Below are 15,394 nucleotides of genomic sequence, written 5' to 3'. Positions count from 1 at the left end.
GAGCCGGAACCTGGCGGGTGAGAATGAGGCTGCAAAGCTTAGTCTGGGCCATGTGCCTCTCAAGACAGGGCACAGGGAGGACACTGGGGCTTGCAGCCCTGTGGCCCTGCAGGACCTGCAGGAGAGAGAGAGACAGAGGAGAGAGACAGAGACAGAGAGAGACAGGGGGGGGGGGCTCAGAGGGTTGGAGCACAGGCTTTGCACACAGGAGGCCTGGGTTCGATCCCTGTCACCGCATGGTCCCTAGGCCCATGCGGAGCAACCCTTCAGCACTGAGCTGGGAGTCACTCCTTAGTATCACCAGGTGTGGCCCAAAATTAAAGAGAAAGAAGTTTATAGAAAACAGACTAAAAATCTGGTAAAAACCAGATTTTTAAAAAATGGAGACGGGGGCTGGAGCGATAGCATACAGATACACAGCGTTTGCCTTGTATGCGGCCGACCCGGGTTCGATTCCCAGCATCCCATTATGGTTCCCTGAGCACCGTCAGGAGTAATTCCTGAACACAGAGCTAGGAGTAACCCCTGTGCGTTGCCAGGGGTGACCCAAAAGCAAAAAAAATGGAGAGATGTTGTCATGAACAGAGCGAGGGGACAAAGATCCGCCTGTGTGAGCACTGAGACAGGAGTAAATACAGGGACTCGGGGCTGGGACGGTAGGACAGTGGGTGGGGCATTTGCCTTGCTCGCAGCCGGAAATCAGGACAAAAGTGCACAAGGAGGAAAGTCACAGAGAGAGAACAGCAGCCCGGAAGACCAATTCCTCAAGGAGAAGCCAAAGCAGGACTCGGCGTCCGTCCGGGACCGGCCTGAGTCACCGGAGCAGCGGGTTGGGAGCAGCTTGGCGGGCACTTCCCTGCCCTCCGGCCCTGCCCGGCCGCTCCCTACGCCCCTGCAACTGTGGCTCCTCTGCCCAGGACACCCCTTCTAACGGCAGGGGCAGCAAACACTCCCTCTTTCTTCAGGCTTCCCCAGGAGGGCTTCCCCCGAACCCCAGGGCAAACAGGGCCTCGGCCCCAGGGGACCTGCCATCCCTACCAGAAGCATCTCAGTCTCCTGCCTGGTCCTAACTTCACCTCTTGTTTCCTTGTTTTGGGGGTTGCACCCAGAAATGCTCAGGGGTGAGCCCCTCTCTGTCTCCTTCCTTCTTCTCTCTCTCTCCCTCTCTCCCTGTCTCTCTCTCCTCTCTCTCTCTCTCCCTCTCTCCCTCTCTCTCTCTCCCTCTCTTCCTGTCTCTCTCTCTCTTTCTCCTCTCTCTCTCTGTCTCTCTCTCTCCCTGTCTCTCTCTCTCTTTCTCCTCTCTCTCTCTGTCTCTCTCTCTGTCTCTCTGTCTCTGTCTCTGTCTCTCTGTCTCTCTGTCTCTGTCTCTGTCTCTGTCTCTGTCTCTCTCTCTCTCTCTCTCTCTCTCTCTCTCTCTCTCTCTCTCTCTCCCCTAGCTCTGCAATCAGGCATTACTTCTGGTGGTGCTCAGGGGACCCAATGGGGTGCCGGGGGTGTGCCTCGTATAAGGTAAGTGCCCTCCCTGCTGTATTATCACTCCGGCACGTGGTTTCCCCTCTTATTTCCAAGCGTGAACAGGACTCCCAGTGGACGCTCTGTCTGTCTAAGGACGCGGGCTCTGAGGCCTAAGGCATATGGGGAGGAACCCCAAGTCTGCCACGTGTCTGGGCTGGGGGAATTCGCTGCCACCCACTGAGACGCCGTTTCTCTAAGGGGGATAGCCACAGCATCTACTGTACAAAGTCTATGGGAGGATGGAGCAAGACGGAGACTCGGACACATCCTTGGGAGCCGTGAGCATGAGCACGTGGCGTCCAAGCCAGAGGAACAGCCCAGGTGTATCTGTGGATGGAGGTCAACAGTCCTATGGACACCCTGGTAAGAAGAGGCTGGGCTGGCTGGAGAAACTCTACAGGGGGCGATGCACTTGTCTCGCACACAGCCAACGCGGGTCCAGTCCCCGGCACCACAAACGCTCTCCTGAGCACCACCAGGGTGATTCCTGAACTAAGAACTATTAGCAAACAAACAGATTTTGAAGAAAGAGAGAAACTGATTCAAAAACACTAAGATTTGATTTTTTTTCCTGCTTTTTGGGTCACAACAGCGATACCCAGGGGTTGCTCCTGGCTCTGCACTCAGGAGTTACTCCTGGTGTGGCTCAGTGGACCATAGGGCTGCCGGGAATTGAACTAGGGCCAGCCGCATGCAAGGCAAATGCCCTACCTGTTGGCAATACTATCTATTGCCCAAAACTGCTAAGATTTGAATAACAGCTTCAAAACGGCTAAGAAATCAGCCAGGTGGACTGTGAGCCTGCTAAGATCTCACCTTAGCATGCTTCTCACCCCTGCAGCTGGGCATAGCTGGCGAGGGAAGTTTTCCAGCCTCCATCAACCTCAGCTCTGCTCTGCTTACGGCAAGAATGAAGACTGTCTCCCCGCCCCCCCACCCCCACCCCATGAGAAATAAACTGGAGGGGCTCCGGCCGAGATTCGACCCGGGTGGCCATGCCTTTGCACAGCCAGTGGCTGCGGAACGAGCAGGAGCCAGAGCCAGCTATAAGACTTGGGGTCCCAGCGAGTGCTTGCAACCATGTATCCAGACTGTGACTAAGCTTTTGCTCCATGCTGCTCCAGGAAGAGAAATGATTCAATTTTTAACTTAAATCTCCCTGGACTTAATCAGTAAAATACAGAAATTGTAAACCGCGTGGCCGCAGTAGCGGACTTTTTTATCTCTTCATTCTCATCAGTGGAAAACTAATCATAAAATATTTCCTTGTCAATAGGGCTGTATTCTTGGGGGATAAATTCCAACAAAAATAGTGAGTCTGTGTTGAAACTCCAATAACAATAGTGAGTTTGGTGTTGAAATATGGAATGTAATCAAGGTAAAGAGAAAAGGAAGTGAAATTTATCAGTTACGCGGGGAGGGGGGTTGGGGGGGTGAGGGGAGGGATGTATACTGGGATTTTTTTTTTTTAACTGGTGGTGGAATATGGGCACTGGTGAAGGGATGGGTGTTTGATCATTGTATAAGCCTGAGAACTTTGTAACTTTCCACATGATGATTCAATAAAATAAATTTAAAAAAATTAAAAATAAATAAAAATAAAAACAGAAAAAGAAAAGAAATAAACTGGAGAGGGTCAAGTCGTAGAACAGGCAAAAGGAGAGATGGTGCAGACCAGAACAACGATGAAACAGCAAAGAAGGCAAGCATGTGTCAGGGCTGGAGAGACGGGACGGCAGGCAAAGCGCAGGCCTTGCACACAGCCAGCCCTGGTTTGATCCCCAGCACCCCAGAAGCTGCCCTGAGCTGTGCCAGCAATAAGCCCTGAGCACTGCCGGGTGAGGCCAATAGCCCAAAACAAAAATAATAGATGAACACGTTAAGTGTCGAGTGGGAGGTGGGCTGCCAGTTTGCTTTTATAACTGAAAAAAGTAGTGATGAAAGACACACTCATGAATAAAACATTTGGTGCTCTCAGATGAAAGAATGAAGTCAGCGATACAACAAGCTAAGCTTTGGTTGGGGAGAGAGATCGGCATTTTCTAGGTCTGCACGAAAGGCTTCTTCTCCAGGGCAGGACAGGAGCACGACATGGCAGGCGCTTGCCTTGCACACAGCCAACCTGGTTTCCATCCCTAGCACCCATATGGTCCCCAGAGACCCCTGCGAGTGATCCCTGAGGCAGGAGTAAGCATTAAGCACCACCAAGTGTGGCCCCAAGACAAAACAAAACAATAAAGTTTCCTATCCAATTAGAAATTAGTCAATTTAATAATTGACTGATTTTCGTCTTGATAATTTTGTCCACTTCAGTCCTGTAGACTGATAATAAAAGAGTGTGTTTTTTGGGGAGTGGGGCTTTTAGGGTCATATCTGGTGATGCACAGGGGTTACTCCTGGCTCTGCACTCAGGAATTATTCCTGGCGGTGCTCAGGGGACCATATGGGATGCTGGGAATCGAACCCAGGTAGGCCAGGTGCAAGGCAAGCGCCCTACCCGCTGTGCTATCGCTCCAGCTCCCGAAAGGCAATTATTTCTTATAACTCATGTGATTCTTAAATTCACAAGTTCACAGAATTTAATCATCCTCACAATATCTTGTATCTAATACCTTCCTTCAGGTAATAGTTATTCACTAGTTATGGGACAACAGACTAACTGACCAAGGTTAAATTCAGTTTTAGGGCCAGAAAGAGGCTCATTGGTTGAGGATTACAGGCTGGAGGCCTGAGCCTGACCCCCAGGAATGCCCAGGGTCCCTCAGTCATGACCAGGAGTGGACTCCAAGTATTGCTGGGTGTGGCCCCTAAACAAAAACTAAATAAAAATAAATAAATCCAGTTCCCGAAAGAGCTAATTTACTCGCCCAACCTGAAAATGAATCTGAGGGAAATAACCATAAGATGTCAGATCATGGGGCTGGAGCCGTAACACAGCGGGTGGGATATGTTTGCCTTACACTCGGCCAATCCAGCTTCGACTCCCAGCATCCCATATGGTCCCCTGAGCACCACCAGGAGTAATTCCTGAGTGCAGAGCCAGGAGTAACCCCTGAGCATCGCCGGGTATGACCCAAAAATTAAAAAAAGAAAAAAACAAAACAAAACAGAGCAAAATAGATGTCAAAGCAAAGACAGACGACAAAGAGAAATTCAGTCTTCATAATATCTGTGGAAAGGTTCCTTCTGGTCTCAGAGCCTTTCCTTTAGGACGGTGGGCGGGGAATGTCGGGCCAACCCAATTTATATTAGATACTACACTGCAGAAAAATGACGTCATCCTTTCTGCATTAATTACCATAAAAGTTGAATAAAGGTTAATGGATTTGAAAAAATCACATTTCCAGGAGTCGGGCTTTTAAGACCAAGTGGCTGGCAAGTGACCCATCCATTATAAAAAAAAAATCATTGAGATAAATAACACATACATTAGATAGTAGCAAGGATTTGAAAAGACCTGCTACTACTTTATTTTATTGATTAATTGGTTGTTTTTTTGTTAGGGTACCACACCCAGTAGTGCTCAGAGGCCACTCAGGGCTTGGGGCTGTGAGCTCAGAGGTCACTCTTGGTGGTGTTCAGGAGAAAATGCAGCACTGGAAATCAAACCCAGGCCTACTGCTGCTTAAGTGTATGTGAAATAAAGCATTTAAAAGAACAAAAACGTGGACAGAGAAATAGCACAGCTAACAGGGTGCTTGCCCTGCACGTGGCTGACTCTGGTTTGATCCCTGGCACCCCATATGGAATGCTTGAACCCAGGAGTAAGCCCCAAGCACCACTGTGTGGCCCAAAGACCAGAAAAAATGAAAATATTTTCACACTTGTTTAGAGAAAACAAATAATTTTTTTTTTTTTTTTTGGGTCACACCTGGCGATGCACAGGGGTTACTCCTGGCTCTGCACTCAGGAATTACTCCTGGCGGTGCTCAGGGGACCATATGGGATGCTGGGAATTGAACCCGGGTCGGCCGCGTGCAAGGCAAACGCCTTACCCGCTGTGCTATTGCTCCAGCCCCCGAAAACAAATAATTTTTATTTAGCTTCACAAAAAAAGAAAAATGAACGGCAGGAGTCAGTCAAGAAATTAATCTTGATGTTTCCTCTTATGTGAAAAAGTCCTTCTGGGGGCCAGAGCGATAGCACAGCGGGTTGGGTATTTGTCTTGCATACAGCCAACCCGGGTTTGATCCCCAGCATCCCATATGGTCCCCCGAGCTCCACCAGCAGTAATTCCTGAGTGCAGAGCCAGGAGTAAGCCCTGAGCATCTTCGGGTGTGACCCAAAGAGTAAAAAATGAAAAGACAAAGCTCTTCTGAAATGCATACATGAACATAAATCACTGTCAACTCCACAAAAACAATTTTATTAATAAAAATAAAATATGTCCTGAGGAGTAGCTCACAGGAACACATGGTGACTACAGGCCACGTGAGCTCAAACCCATCTCGAAAGCCCAGAGAACCGCCAGGAACAAGCCCCGAGCACAGAGCTGGGCAGTAACCCCTCAGTGCTACGAGGTATGGCCCCCAAACTAAAAATTACTGAAGGGGCTGGAGCAATAGTGCAGCTGGTAGGGGGTTTGTCTTGCCCATGGAAGCCATGTTGGGTTCGATCCCCAGCATCCCATATGGTCCCCTGAGCCCTGCTAGGAGGGACCCCTGAGCACAGAGCCAGGAGTAAGCCCTGAGCATTGCCAGCTATGGCCCAAAAACTTAATTTTTTTTTTAAATAAATGGCTCACTCATCACTTACGGGTGATCAGATGATAATCCAGTTAAATACAAATATTCAAGACCAAGGCCTCTGAGGAGAGAGGCATGTCGGGTCCATGGTTAGGGAACCCTGGGAGTTTCACTGCAGAAAGTGATGGAGATAAAACACCCGGGGAATTAGGTGCAAAATCTTAGTGCTTTAATGCTTAGTACTTAGTACTTTAATTTTCTTCCCTTGAAATTAATGTTTTTTTTTTTTAATTTTTTTTTTTTTTTTTGCTTTTTGGGTCACACCTGGCGATGCACAGGGGTTACTCCTGAGCACGGCCAGGGGACCATATGGGATGCTGGGATTCGAACCCGGGTCGGCCGCGTGCAAGGCAAACGCCCTACCCGCTGTGCTATCGCTCCAGCCCGAAATTAATGTTTTCAAATTGAATCATCATAGCACTGAAACAGACTAATGTCTCCCTAATCATGACACTAAAGCAAGGAAGTTAAGGAAGTTTTATCAACCACAGCACAGCTGTGGATTCAGGCCGTTAACAGCCGTATCTGGGAGAAAGAAAATTCAGACAGAACTATGATTTCCTAGTGAAAAGGGAGGTCATCTAAAAAAAATAAAAATAAGGGGTGGGATTGGTAGTACAGCAGGTAGGGTGCTTGCCTCACCTTGGGGCCAACCTGAGTTTGGTCTCCCAGAGGGTCCCTGGAGCCCACCAGGCGCGATCCCTGGGCACAGAGCCAGGAATAATAATAATAATAATAATCAGCCAGGATCCCTGAGTGCCACTGAGTGTGGCCCCAAAACCAAACGAATAGCAATAATAATAATAATAATAATAATAGTAAAATAAAAAAATTAAGGGGCTGGAGCAATAGCACAGCGGGTAGGGCATTTGCCTTGCACGCGACCTACCCGGGTTCGATTCCCAGCATCCCATATGGTCCCCCGAGCACCCCAGGGGTAATTCCTGAGTGCAGAGCCAGGAATAACCCCTGTGCATCACCAGGTGTGACCCAAAAAGCAAAAATAAAAAAATAAAAATAAATTAAAAAAATAAAAAGGGATGGCGCTTCATACTAACACCCAATTGGGTAGCATTAGTAACTACAGACATATGTTAAACGTATTATATCTCTAAATACAAGTAACTTTCATTCAGTATTGAGGGTTTCAATATTGCTATGAACTCTTATTATCTTCATATTCCAGAATTAAAGAATCTCTTGCAGATATTATCATAAAAAGACACCAGGCTGAGTACTTGGATATAGTCAAGTTCTTGGGTTCAAATGAGTCAAACTAAATTACAGTGCTCTTCTGTCTGTATGTTTTACATATACCTATCCGGGGCTCTGCACTCGGGCAGGGATCAGGAACCATATTTGGCGCCAGGGATCAAAGCCGGGTGGGGGTGTGCATGGTCCTCCTGTGAGCGCCCTCCCGGCTGCTCTACCCTCCCAGCTCCTCAATGCTCCTCTTTTTCCTCTCCTGCAAATGGCGTCTGCACAAAGGGACCTTCGTGAGATCTGTGATCCTGAATCTATTACCGTTCAGTCTCTGGAATAGATGATTCCATCGATTAAATCCCAACATAGAACAAAAGCTGCAATTTTGATTTTGATTTAGGAGGGACACAAGCAATTTGATGGGGGGGAGGGGAGCCCAGGGAGGTGCTCAAGGAGATTTCTGAGTTTGTTCCTGTTACAGAACTGTTACAAATGGGGGCTGGAGTGATAGCACAGCGGGTAGGGCATTTGCCTTGCACATGGCCAACCCAGCTTCGATTCCCAGCATCCCATATGGTCACCCTGGCGATGCACAGGGATTACTCCTGGATCTGCACTCATGAATTACCCCTGGCGCTGCTCAGGGGACCATATGGGATGCTGGGATTCGAACCCGGGTCGGCCACGTGCAAGGCAAATGCCCTACCCGCTGTGCTATGGCTCCAGCCCCTGTAAACTAATTCTTTAGTGGCATTTCACATAAACGACAAACAGCAAATTGAGGTAGAGTGACTCCCAAATAGTGCTCAAGTGCCCTACCTACTGTGTTATCTCTCCAGCCTGCAAAATAAAAACTTATATTCATTGAAATATCGATGCACCAGTGTCTAGGCCCGGAGTGAGAGTACAGCGGGTAGGGCAGCATTTGCTTTACAAGTGGCCGACCTGGGTTTGATCTCCTGCACCCCACATGGTCCCCCAAGCCTTTCAGGAGTGATCCCTGGGCTCAGAACCAGGGCTAAACTCTGAGCACCACTGGGTGTGGCCCAAAAGACAAAACAAAACAAAAATCAAATTAGAAATAAGTGTTAAATAGCAATTCTACCTCTAATTGCCACCAAGTGGAAGCTTCCCTTTATCTACGGAATGGCTAAACAGTGGTATGCCCACAGACTGGGCCACACTCTGTGATGAAAGGGAACAACATTCCAACACAGGTGAGAAGCACAGGAAATAAGGCAGCTGTGACGAGCGATGAGCTGATGGAAAAATAAATTCTGGTGCTGGATAGATACTACAACAGGTAGCACATTTGCTTTGCACACAACTGACTGAGGTTAGAGCCCTCAAACCCTTTTTGGTCCCCGAACCCAGCCAGAAGTGATCCCTGAGTGCAGAACCAAGCAAAAGACTTGAGCATAGCTGGGTGTGGTCCCAAAACAAAAATAAAGAAAAAAATCAAATTTAAAAGATTCTAAGTAGTGGGGCGCTGGAGCAAAAGCACAGCGGGTAGGGCATTTGCCTTGCACGCAGCAGACCCAGGTTCGATTCCCAGCATCCCATATGGTCCCCCAAGCACCACCAGAAGTGATTCCTGAATGCAGAGCCAGGAGTAACCCCTGTGCATTGCTGGGTGTGACCTCACCCCGCCCCCCCAAATAAAAGTAAAAAAATAAAAAGATTCTAAGTAGAGCCAGAGAGATAATAGAGGGGTTAAGATAACGGCCTTGGGGCACAGTGATTAGGGCGGGCATTTGCCTTGCACACAGCCAAACTGGGTTCGATTTTCCAGCATCCCATATGGTCCGCCAAGCACCAACAAGAGTGATTCATAAGTGCATGAACCAGGAGTAACCCCTGTGCATAGCCGGGTATGGCCCAAAAAGAAAAAAAAAAATCAACGGCCTCACAAGCAATTGTCCCAGATTTGACCCCTGGCTCCATATATGGTTCCCTGGACCTTGGCAGGAGGGATCCCTGAGTAAGGAGTAAGCCTCAGCACGGCTGGGTATGTCCCCCAAATGTAAACAAAGTATGATGTGCTTGATGAGTCCATTTATAAAAGGCAAAAATATGGTGACACAGGACAGTTCAGTGACTGCCAGAGGCTAGAGGGGGGGATGAGTTGTTTGATTCCACGGAGTTAGCATGAAGGAATGTTCTCGGGAAATAAACTGCTGTGTACCAGAGGCTGGGGGTGGTTACATAACTTTATGTATTTGTCAAAAGTCATTAAACAGTATAAAAAGTGACTTTTACCGCGTGCAAATTTCATTGAAACCATCCCGTGCTGGGAGACAGCTCAAAGGGCTGAGCCCATGCTTTGCCCGGAGGTCCGTGTTCCATCCTCGGCATTTCACGGTCCATGGAGCACCAGGGGGAGCAAGTCCCCTGAGCACTGAGCCAGGAGTAGCCTCACGCTCCTCACACCACCAGGAGCGACGCCCGAGTGCAGAGCCAGGAACAAATCACACATGTCCTTTAATGCCTGTGCTACTCAGTTCCTGCCTTTTCCCCACCTTCCCTCTGCTTTTCTTTTTTTTTTTTTTTCTTTTTGGGTCACACCTGGCGATGCACAGGGGTTACTCCTGGCTCTGCACTCAGGAATCACTCCTGGCGGTGCTCAGGGGACCATATGGGATGCTGGGAATCGAACCCGGGTCGGCCGCGTGCAAGGCAAATGCCCTACCCTCTGTGCTATTGCTCCAGCCCCTCCCTCTGCTTTTCTAACTAAAGCATCCTTTTCTGGCAACTCCACTACTGTGCACAACATGAACATTCATAATGTCCTTTATTTATTTACTTGTTTGGGGTTTGGGGGCCACACCCAGCTGTGCTCAGGGTTACTTCTGGCTCTGTGCATAGGAATCAACTCCGAGCACTGTTCAGGGAGACCATATGCAGTGCTAGGATGGAATCCAGGTCAACTACATGTACGGCATGAACCTTCCCCACTGTACTCTCTCTCCAAGCCCCAAGACAGCCCATTCTGACAAGCACAAACAAAGATAGGAATTAATATTAGGAGCAACTGAAAAACTTGAAAATTGTCAGCTTGTTTTGTTTGTTTATGCCTGTTTGGAGCAATAGCACAGCGGGTAGGGTGCTTGCCTTGCACGCGGCCGACCTGGGTTCAATTCCTCTGTCCCTCTTGGAGAGCCCGGCAAGCTAGTGAGAATATCCCGCCCACATGGGAGAGCCTGGCAAGCTACCAGTGGTGTATTCGATATGCCAAAAACAGTAACAACAAGTCTCACAATGGAGACGTTACTGGTGCCCACTCGAGCAAATCGATGAGTAACGGGGTGACAGTGATACAGTGATTCCTATTTGGAAAGACTCTCCTTTAACCCAACTACTTCTAGGGTTAGTTTCTCCGGACCGTTGTGGAAACAGCAAGAATAACTGAGGAGCTCTGGGGCGTTGGGGAAGTGAAGGCACCAGCAAAAGTTCATTTCGGAGCTCAAGCTCATCTCTTGGCAACCAAGACGCCGAAGAATTGCTCCTTCAGAGAACATAAAAGTGAACATTCAAGTTGCTTTCATCCAATAAACGGAGGCATGAAAATGATTCCAACTTCGCTATAACTTGTACATCCAACTTAAAGGTGACCTGGGGAGAATTCCTGAAGAATGGTTTGGGTCAGGGAAGAAGTACAGAAAATAAGGCACTTGTCTTGCATGCAGTTGACCCATATTCAATCCCCTGCATGACACATGGGCTCCTGAGCACTGCCAGGAGTGAGCCCTGAGCATAGAACCAGGAGTAAACCCTGAGCACTTTCAGGTGTGTTTCAAAATAATTTTAAAAATAATTAAAAGGAATGGTTCTAAATAGTTGGAAATAGTGAGAGCTCTAAAAAGGAATACATACCTTCAACACTTATAATGGCTGAAAACTAAGATGGTAAGTAATTAAGTTATTTTGAGTGGTAACACTGTAGCACTGTCGTCCAGTTGTTCATCGATTTGCTCCAGCAGGCACCAGTAATGTCTCCACTGTGAGACTTGTTCCTGTTTTTGGCATATTGAATAGCCATGGGGAGCTTGCCAGACTCTGGCGTCCAGGCGGGATACTCTCTGTAGCTTGCGGGGCTCTCCAAGAGGGACACAGAGGAATCGAACCCGGGTCGTGCAAGGCAAACGCCCTACCTGCTGTGCTATAGCTCCATTTGAGTGGTAACTCATGAGAATGCCACAACTTAGTTTTTTTTTGAATGGAGGTTTCTCCCCTGGCCAAATAAATGGTGGTAACATTATCTCCTTCCTGGGATTGCTGTGAGAAGGGCGCAGAGCTTAGCAACACGGCTGGCTCTGCAAACTCATTAGTACCTTAAGGAGGTCCCTTCGTTTCTACAACAAACAGAGAGACAAATGGCCTTGCTGCCTAAGCAAAGGACAGACACCCGCAGATCTGGGGGAAGGACTGATGACACCTTCTGTTTTACTGGGATTGACAGCTCTCCAGTTCCCAAAGCAATAGATTTCTCAGAGGCTCACCTCGCGACTCTCTCCTCACAAGGAAAGGTGCAAAGACCCAAAAAAGATGCTTGCAAAATGGCAGGAGCAGAGACGGTGCAGGGCACTTACTGTGTACATGGCTGACCCAGGTTCAATCCCCGGCACCCTATTTGGTCCCTCAGGCCCACTCGGAGTGACCCATGAGCCAGGAGTAAACCCTGAGCACAGTTGGGTATATTCCTCCCACACCCATTTGTAAAAATGCCAGTTTCTTATCTATAAATCTAATATCATCTTTAATAATGAAAAAAGGACAGAAATATATCAGATAGATGCAAGCACAAATCCAGTTAGTCGCTTTGCAGGATTTGTGAGAACTTCCATATTATTGAGGTAGAGGAATGAGGAAATAAAAAAGCTTAGACGTGTGTGTGTGTGTGTGTGTGTGTGTGTGTGTGTGTGTAATCTGGAAAATACTTTATAATTTAGTCAAATTTCTTTTTGTTTGGTTTGGTTTGGGGGCCATACCCGCTGCGCTCAGGGCTCACACCTGGCTCTGTTCTCAGGGGTCACTCCGCCAGGGGCTGGGGGACAGTGTGGGGTGCGGGAGACGGAACTCAGCATGGCTACATGCAAGGCAAACACCTGGCCTGCCGCACTATCAGTCTAACCCAGGGGATTCAACTTTCAAGTACTTTAATGCTTGTCTTTATTAGAAACTATCTCACCTACTAATAACTTAAAATTCTTCATCGTCTTCACCCCTTTATCTTTAAGGCATGAAACCTTACATAAGCTGATTAAGCATGGAATGAACAAATCTTCATTCTATGTGAATCGTCATACGGATCATCTCATTGAGATTAAAAGCTAAGTATAATAATTTACCATTGCGCCCAATTTCACCAAAAGTCTCCCCAAACTACTTTTATTTCTAGACTTCATTCTATCATGAAATCACGACTGAAGAGTTTATCTATTTGAATTCTCTGTCTCCATTGTCTTCCCCTTCAATTCCTCTGCACTCTGGCCTTTTTCAGTTATACCTTTTCTCTCATCCATATTTCAAAAAAGGAAGACAATTTTATTTCATGTTTAACTCAGCCTTGTCTTAAACCTGAATAATTTTTATTTAAAGAAAAATAATTGATAAAAAATAATGAGAAGAAACATGTCTGGGGTACTTTGGGACCATTAAAATACACTGACTGGGAACTCAAATATTTCAGCCCTTCTCAGGAAAGCTCAATTATCATCCCATTTTTCTCTTCTAATTGGCTCAGAATCCCTTCCAGGCATATAAATGGTGGTTTTTGCAGTCAGAGGTGGTTAGTATCTGGTCCATCTGCCCAGATGAACCTGATAGACTAGTATGGATAAGTAATTCCAACAACCTCAACAACCTATTTCTAGACACTATGCAAATTAATGCACCAATCACTAAAAAATCGGCCCTGTAAGGTCATATAAATTAAAGTCTGAACAGAGGATATTAGTAAGTAATTTGAATGTTGCAGCATGATGTCATTTGCCCAGCTACAAAATCTACAGAAGTCTTTGAAAATTAACCTTTCGTGCACATTTTTTTCCTAGTAACTATTTTCCAACATACTGTTCCTTAGGTCGAGAAGGGTTCCAAAAATAGATAGAATAAGATTTCATAGAGTGACAGAGATTTTTATAAGGGCATATGTTCGATTTCAATGAAGATATTTAATTACCTCACGCTTATATATAGATAGATACAGAGGTACAGACATACATGGCCAAATATGAAAAACATTTTTTTTTTGCCTAGGATGCAATTTCTGTAATGTTGCAAGTGGCAATAACTTCACCTTCATTCTCAGACGCATAATAAATATCACAAATACAAATTTAATGATGCCTACTGCCGCAATTCATGGGGGGGGGGCGGAAACACCGCTGGGAATGCTATTTCAAATTCATTGTAACAAAATTAGAGACTTCGAAGCAATAAGGATTTAAAACCAAACAAATTTTTTCGGGCACAGGATGCCATTAAACAATTTTTAAAAAAATTTAAAGCACACATTTGTAATGGTAAAAATACATGCACATCAAGAAAGACTGTTCCTAAAGCAAGTCCCTAGTCATATAAAATTCAGGGGCGGCACAGAGCTTGTTACGTATCAAGCACATTTTACTGTCATGTTTTAAATTCTGACGTGTCTGGTGGTCTTCAAAATTCCCTCTGGCTTGGAGAAAGACGCTTTTGTTGGGCCCGCCCTTCCCGGCCCGAGAGGAACCCTTATTCTCGGCCCCAAATGCTTTGATCTTTTGCTGAAGGGGAATCCAGTTGTCTTGGGGAAAAAGAGGGCGTTTGCGGGCGGCCATGGGGGGGCCTTACTCTCACCCCCCAACGCCTCCCAGGACACCAGGCGGTCACTTGGGTGACTGGTCTGACCGCCTGCAGGTGCTAATGCCGTAGTTCCGGCCAGAAGCCCCCACCGCACGCGCCAGACGCCGCACCCCCTTGTCCTCACAGCCTGGTGCGCCCGAGCTCGGGGCTCCCCCAGCGGCCCGGGCACCGCGCGCGCCCCGCGCCCCGCCTCGCCGGTCGCACCCTGGGGCACCCGCGCGCAGGCTGCGGGGTCGGGGCCAGGACTGCAAACGGGGGGATGGGTGGGTGGGTGCAGCTCGGTCTGAAAGTTGAGGTCCCGTGAGCCGCCTCCGGAGGAGCGGGGACGCCCCCAGCGGGGTTCGCGGCTGGGGCGCACCCGGGTCTCTCGTCCTCCCCAGGGGTCCACTCGAGGTTCCGGGGACCCGGGGCGCGGCGCAGAGGGTCATGTGACAGCTGGGGGCGCGCCCCCGGATTCTTGGGGGTGTGTGGGGGGGATGCATGCGAGAGGGCGTGTGCACAAGTTCCCCATCGCGGGCCGGGGAGGCGGGCGCGGCGGGGTGCGCGCGTGCCGAGACGGGCGTGAGCGTGGGAGCGGGTCGGTGCAGGGGCTGGGGCCGGCCTGGGCGCCGCGCGTCCGTGTGTCGGTCCGTCCGTCCTCTGGGCGCTGGGGGCGAGGACAATGGGGGGTGCGCGCGCTCGGGGCACCCACCTGACGCATCCGTGGCGGGTTCGGCGGGGTGCGGGCCCCGCCTTCGGGGGCCGGGGACGAGGGCGAAGCCATGGTCCCGGGCCGGGGCCCCCCTGCCGAGATCCTGGCGGCGCGGCCGGCCGGGCGATGAGCTCATGGACAGCTCCCAGGATCCGTCCACGGCGCCGCGGCCGGGGGGTGGGGACAGCGCGGCCGGGCGCGTCCCCCGGGGCCCGGGCCGCCGCCTGGCCCGGCCGCACACGCTCTTTGTTCTGCCCGCGCTGCCTCGCGGGTCGGGACGCGCGGGTTCGGGTGGGTGGGTGGGTGGGTGAGTGGGTGGGTGCGGTGCCCACCGCCCCGCCAGCGCGGGTCACATGGGCGCGGGGGGGGCGCGCCCGCAGCCCGCGGCTCTTCCACG

At 49.1% G+C, this 15,394-nt stretch overlaps 1 protein-coding gene across 1 annotated transcript in view; it reads right to left on the bottom strand.

Annotated features, from left to right (window-relative positions):
• Window positions 1-15,151, bottom strand: part of ANK2 (ankyrin 2) — a 580,173-nt gene extending 565,022 nt beyond the window's left edge. The window contains exon 1 of the mRNA XM_055143281.1: window positions 14,998-15,151. Within this exon, the coding sequence (XP_054999256.1) occupies window positions 14,998-15,069 (72 nt within the window). The 5' untranslated portion in view covers window positions 15,070-15,151. The remainder of the gene's footprint in view (window positions 1-14,997) is intronic.
• Between the last annotated feature and the right edge of the window lie 243 nt (window positions 15,152-15,394).

This window comes from Sorex araneus, chromosome 6 (assembly GCF_027595985.1).
Source record: "Sorex araneus isolate mSorAra2 chromosome 6, mSorAra2.pri, whole genome shotgun sequence".
NCBI lineage: Eukaryota > Metazoa > Chordata > Mammalia > Eulipotyphla > Soricidae > Sorex > Sorex araneus.
This window is presented reverse-complemented; position numbering and strand designations above follow the sequence as displayed.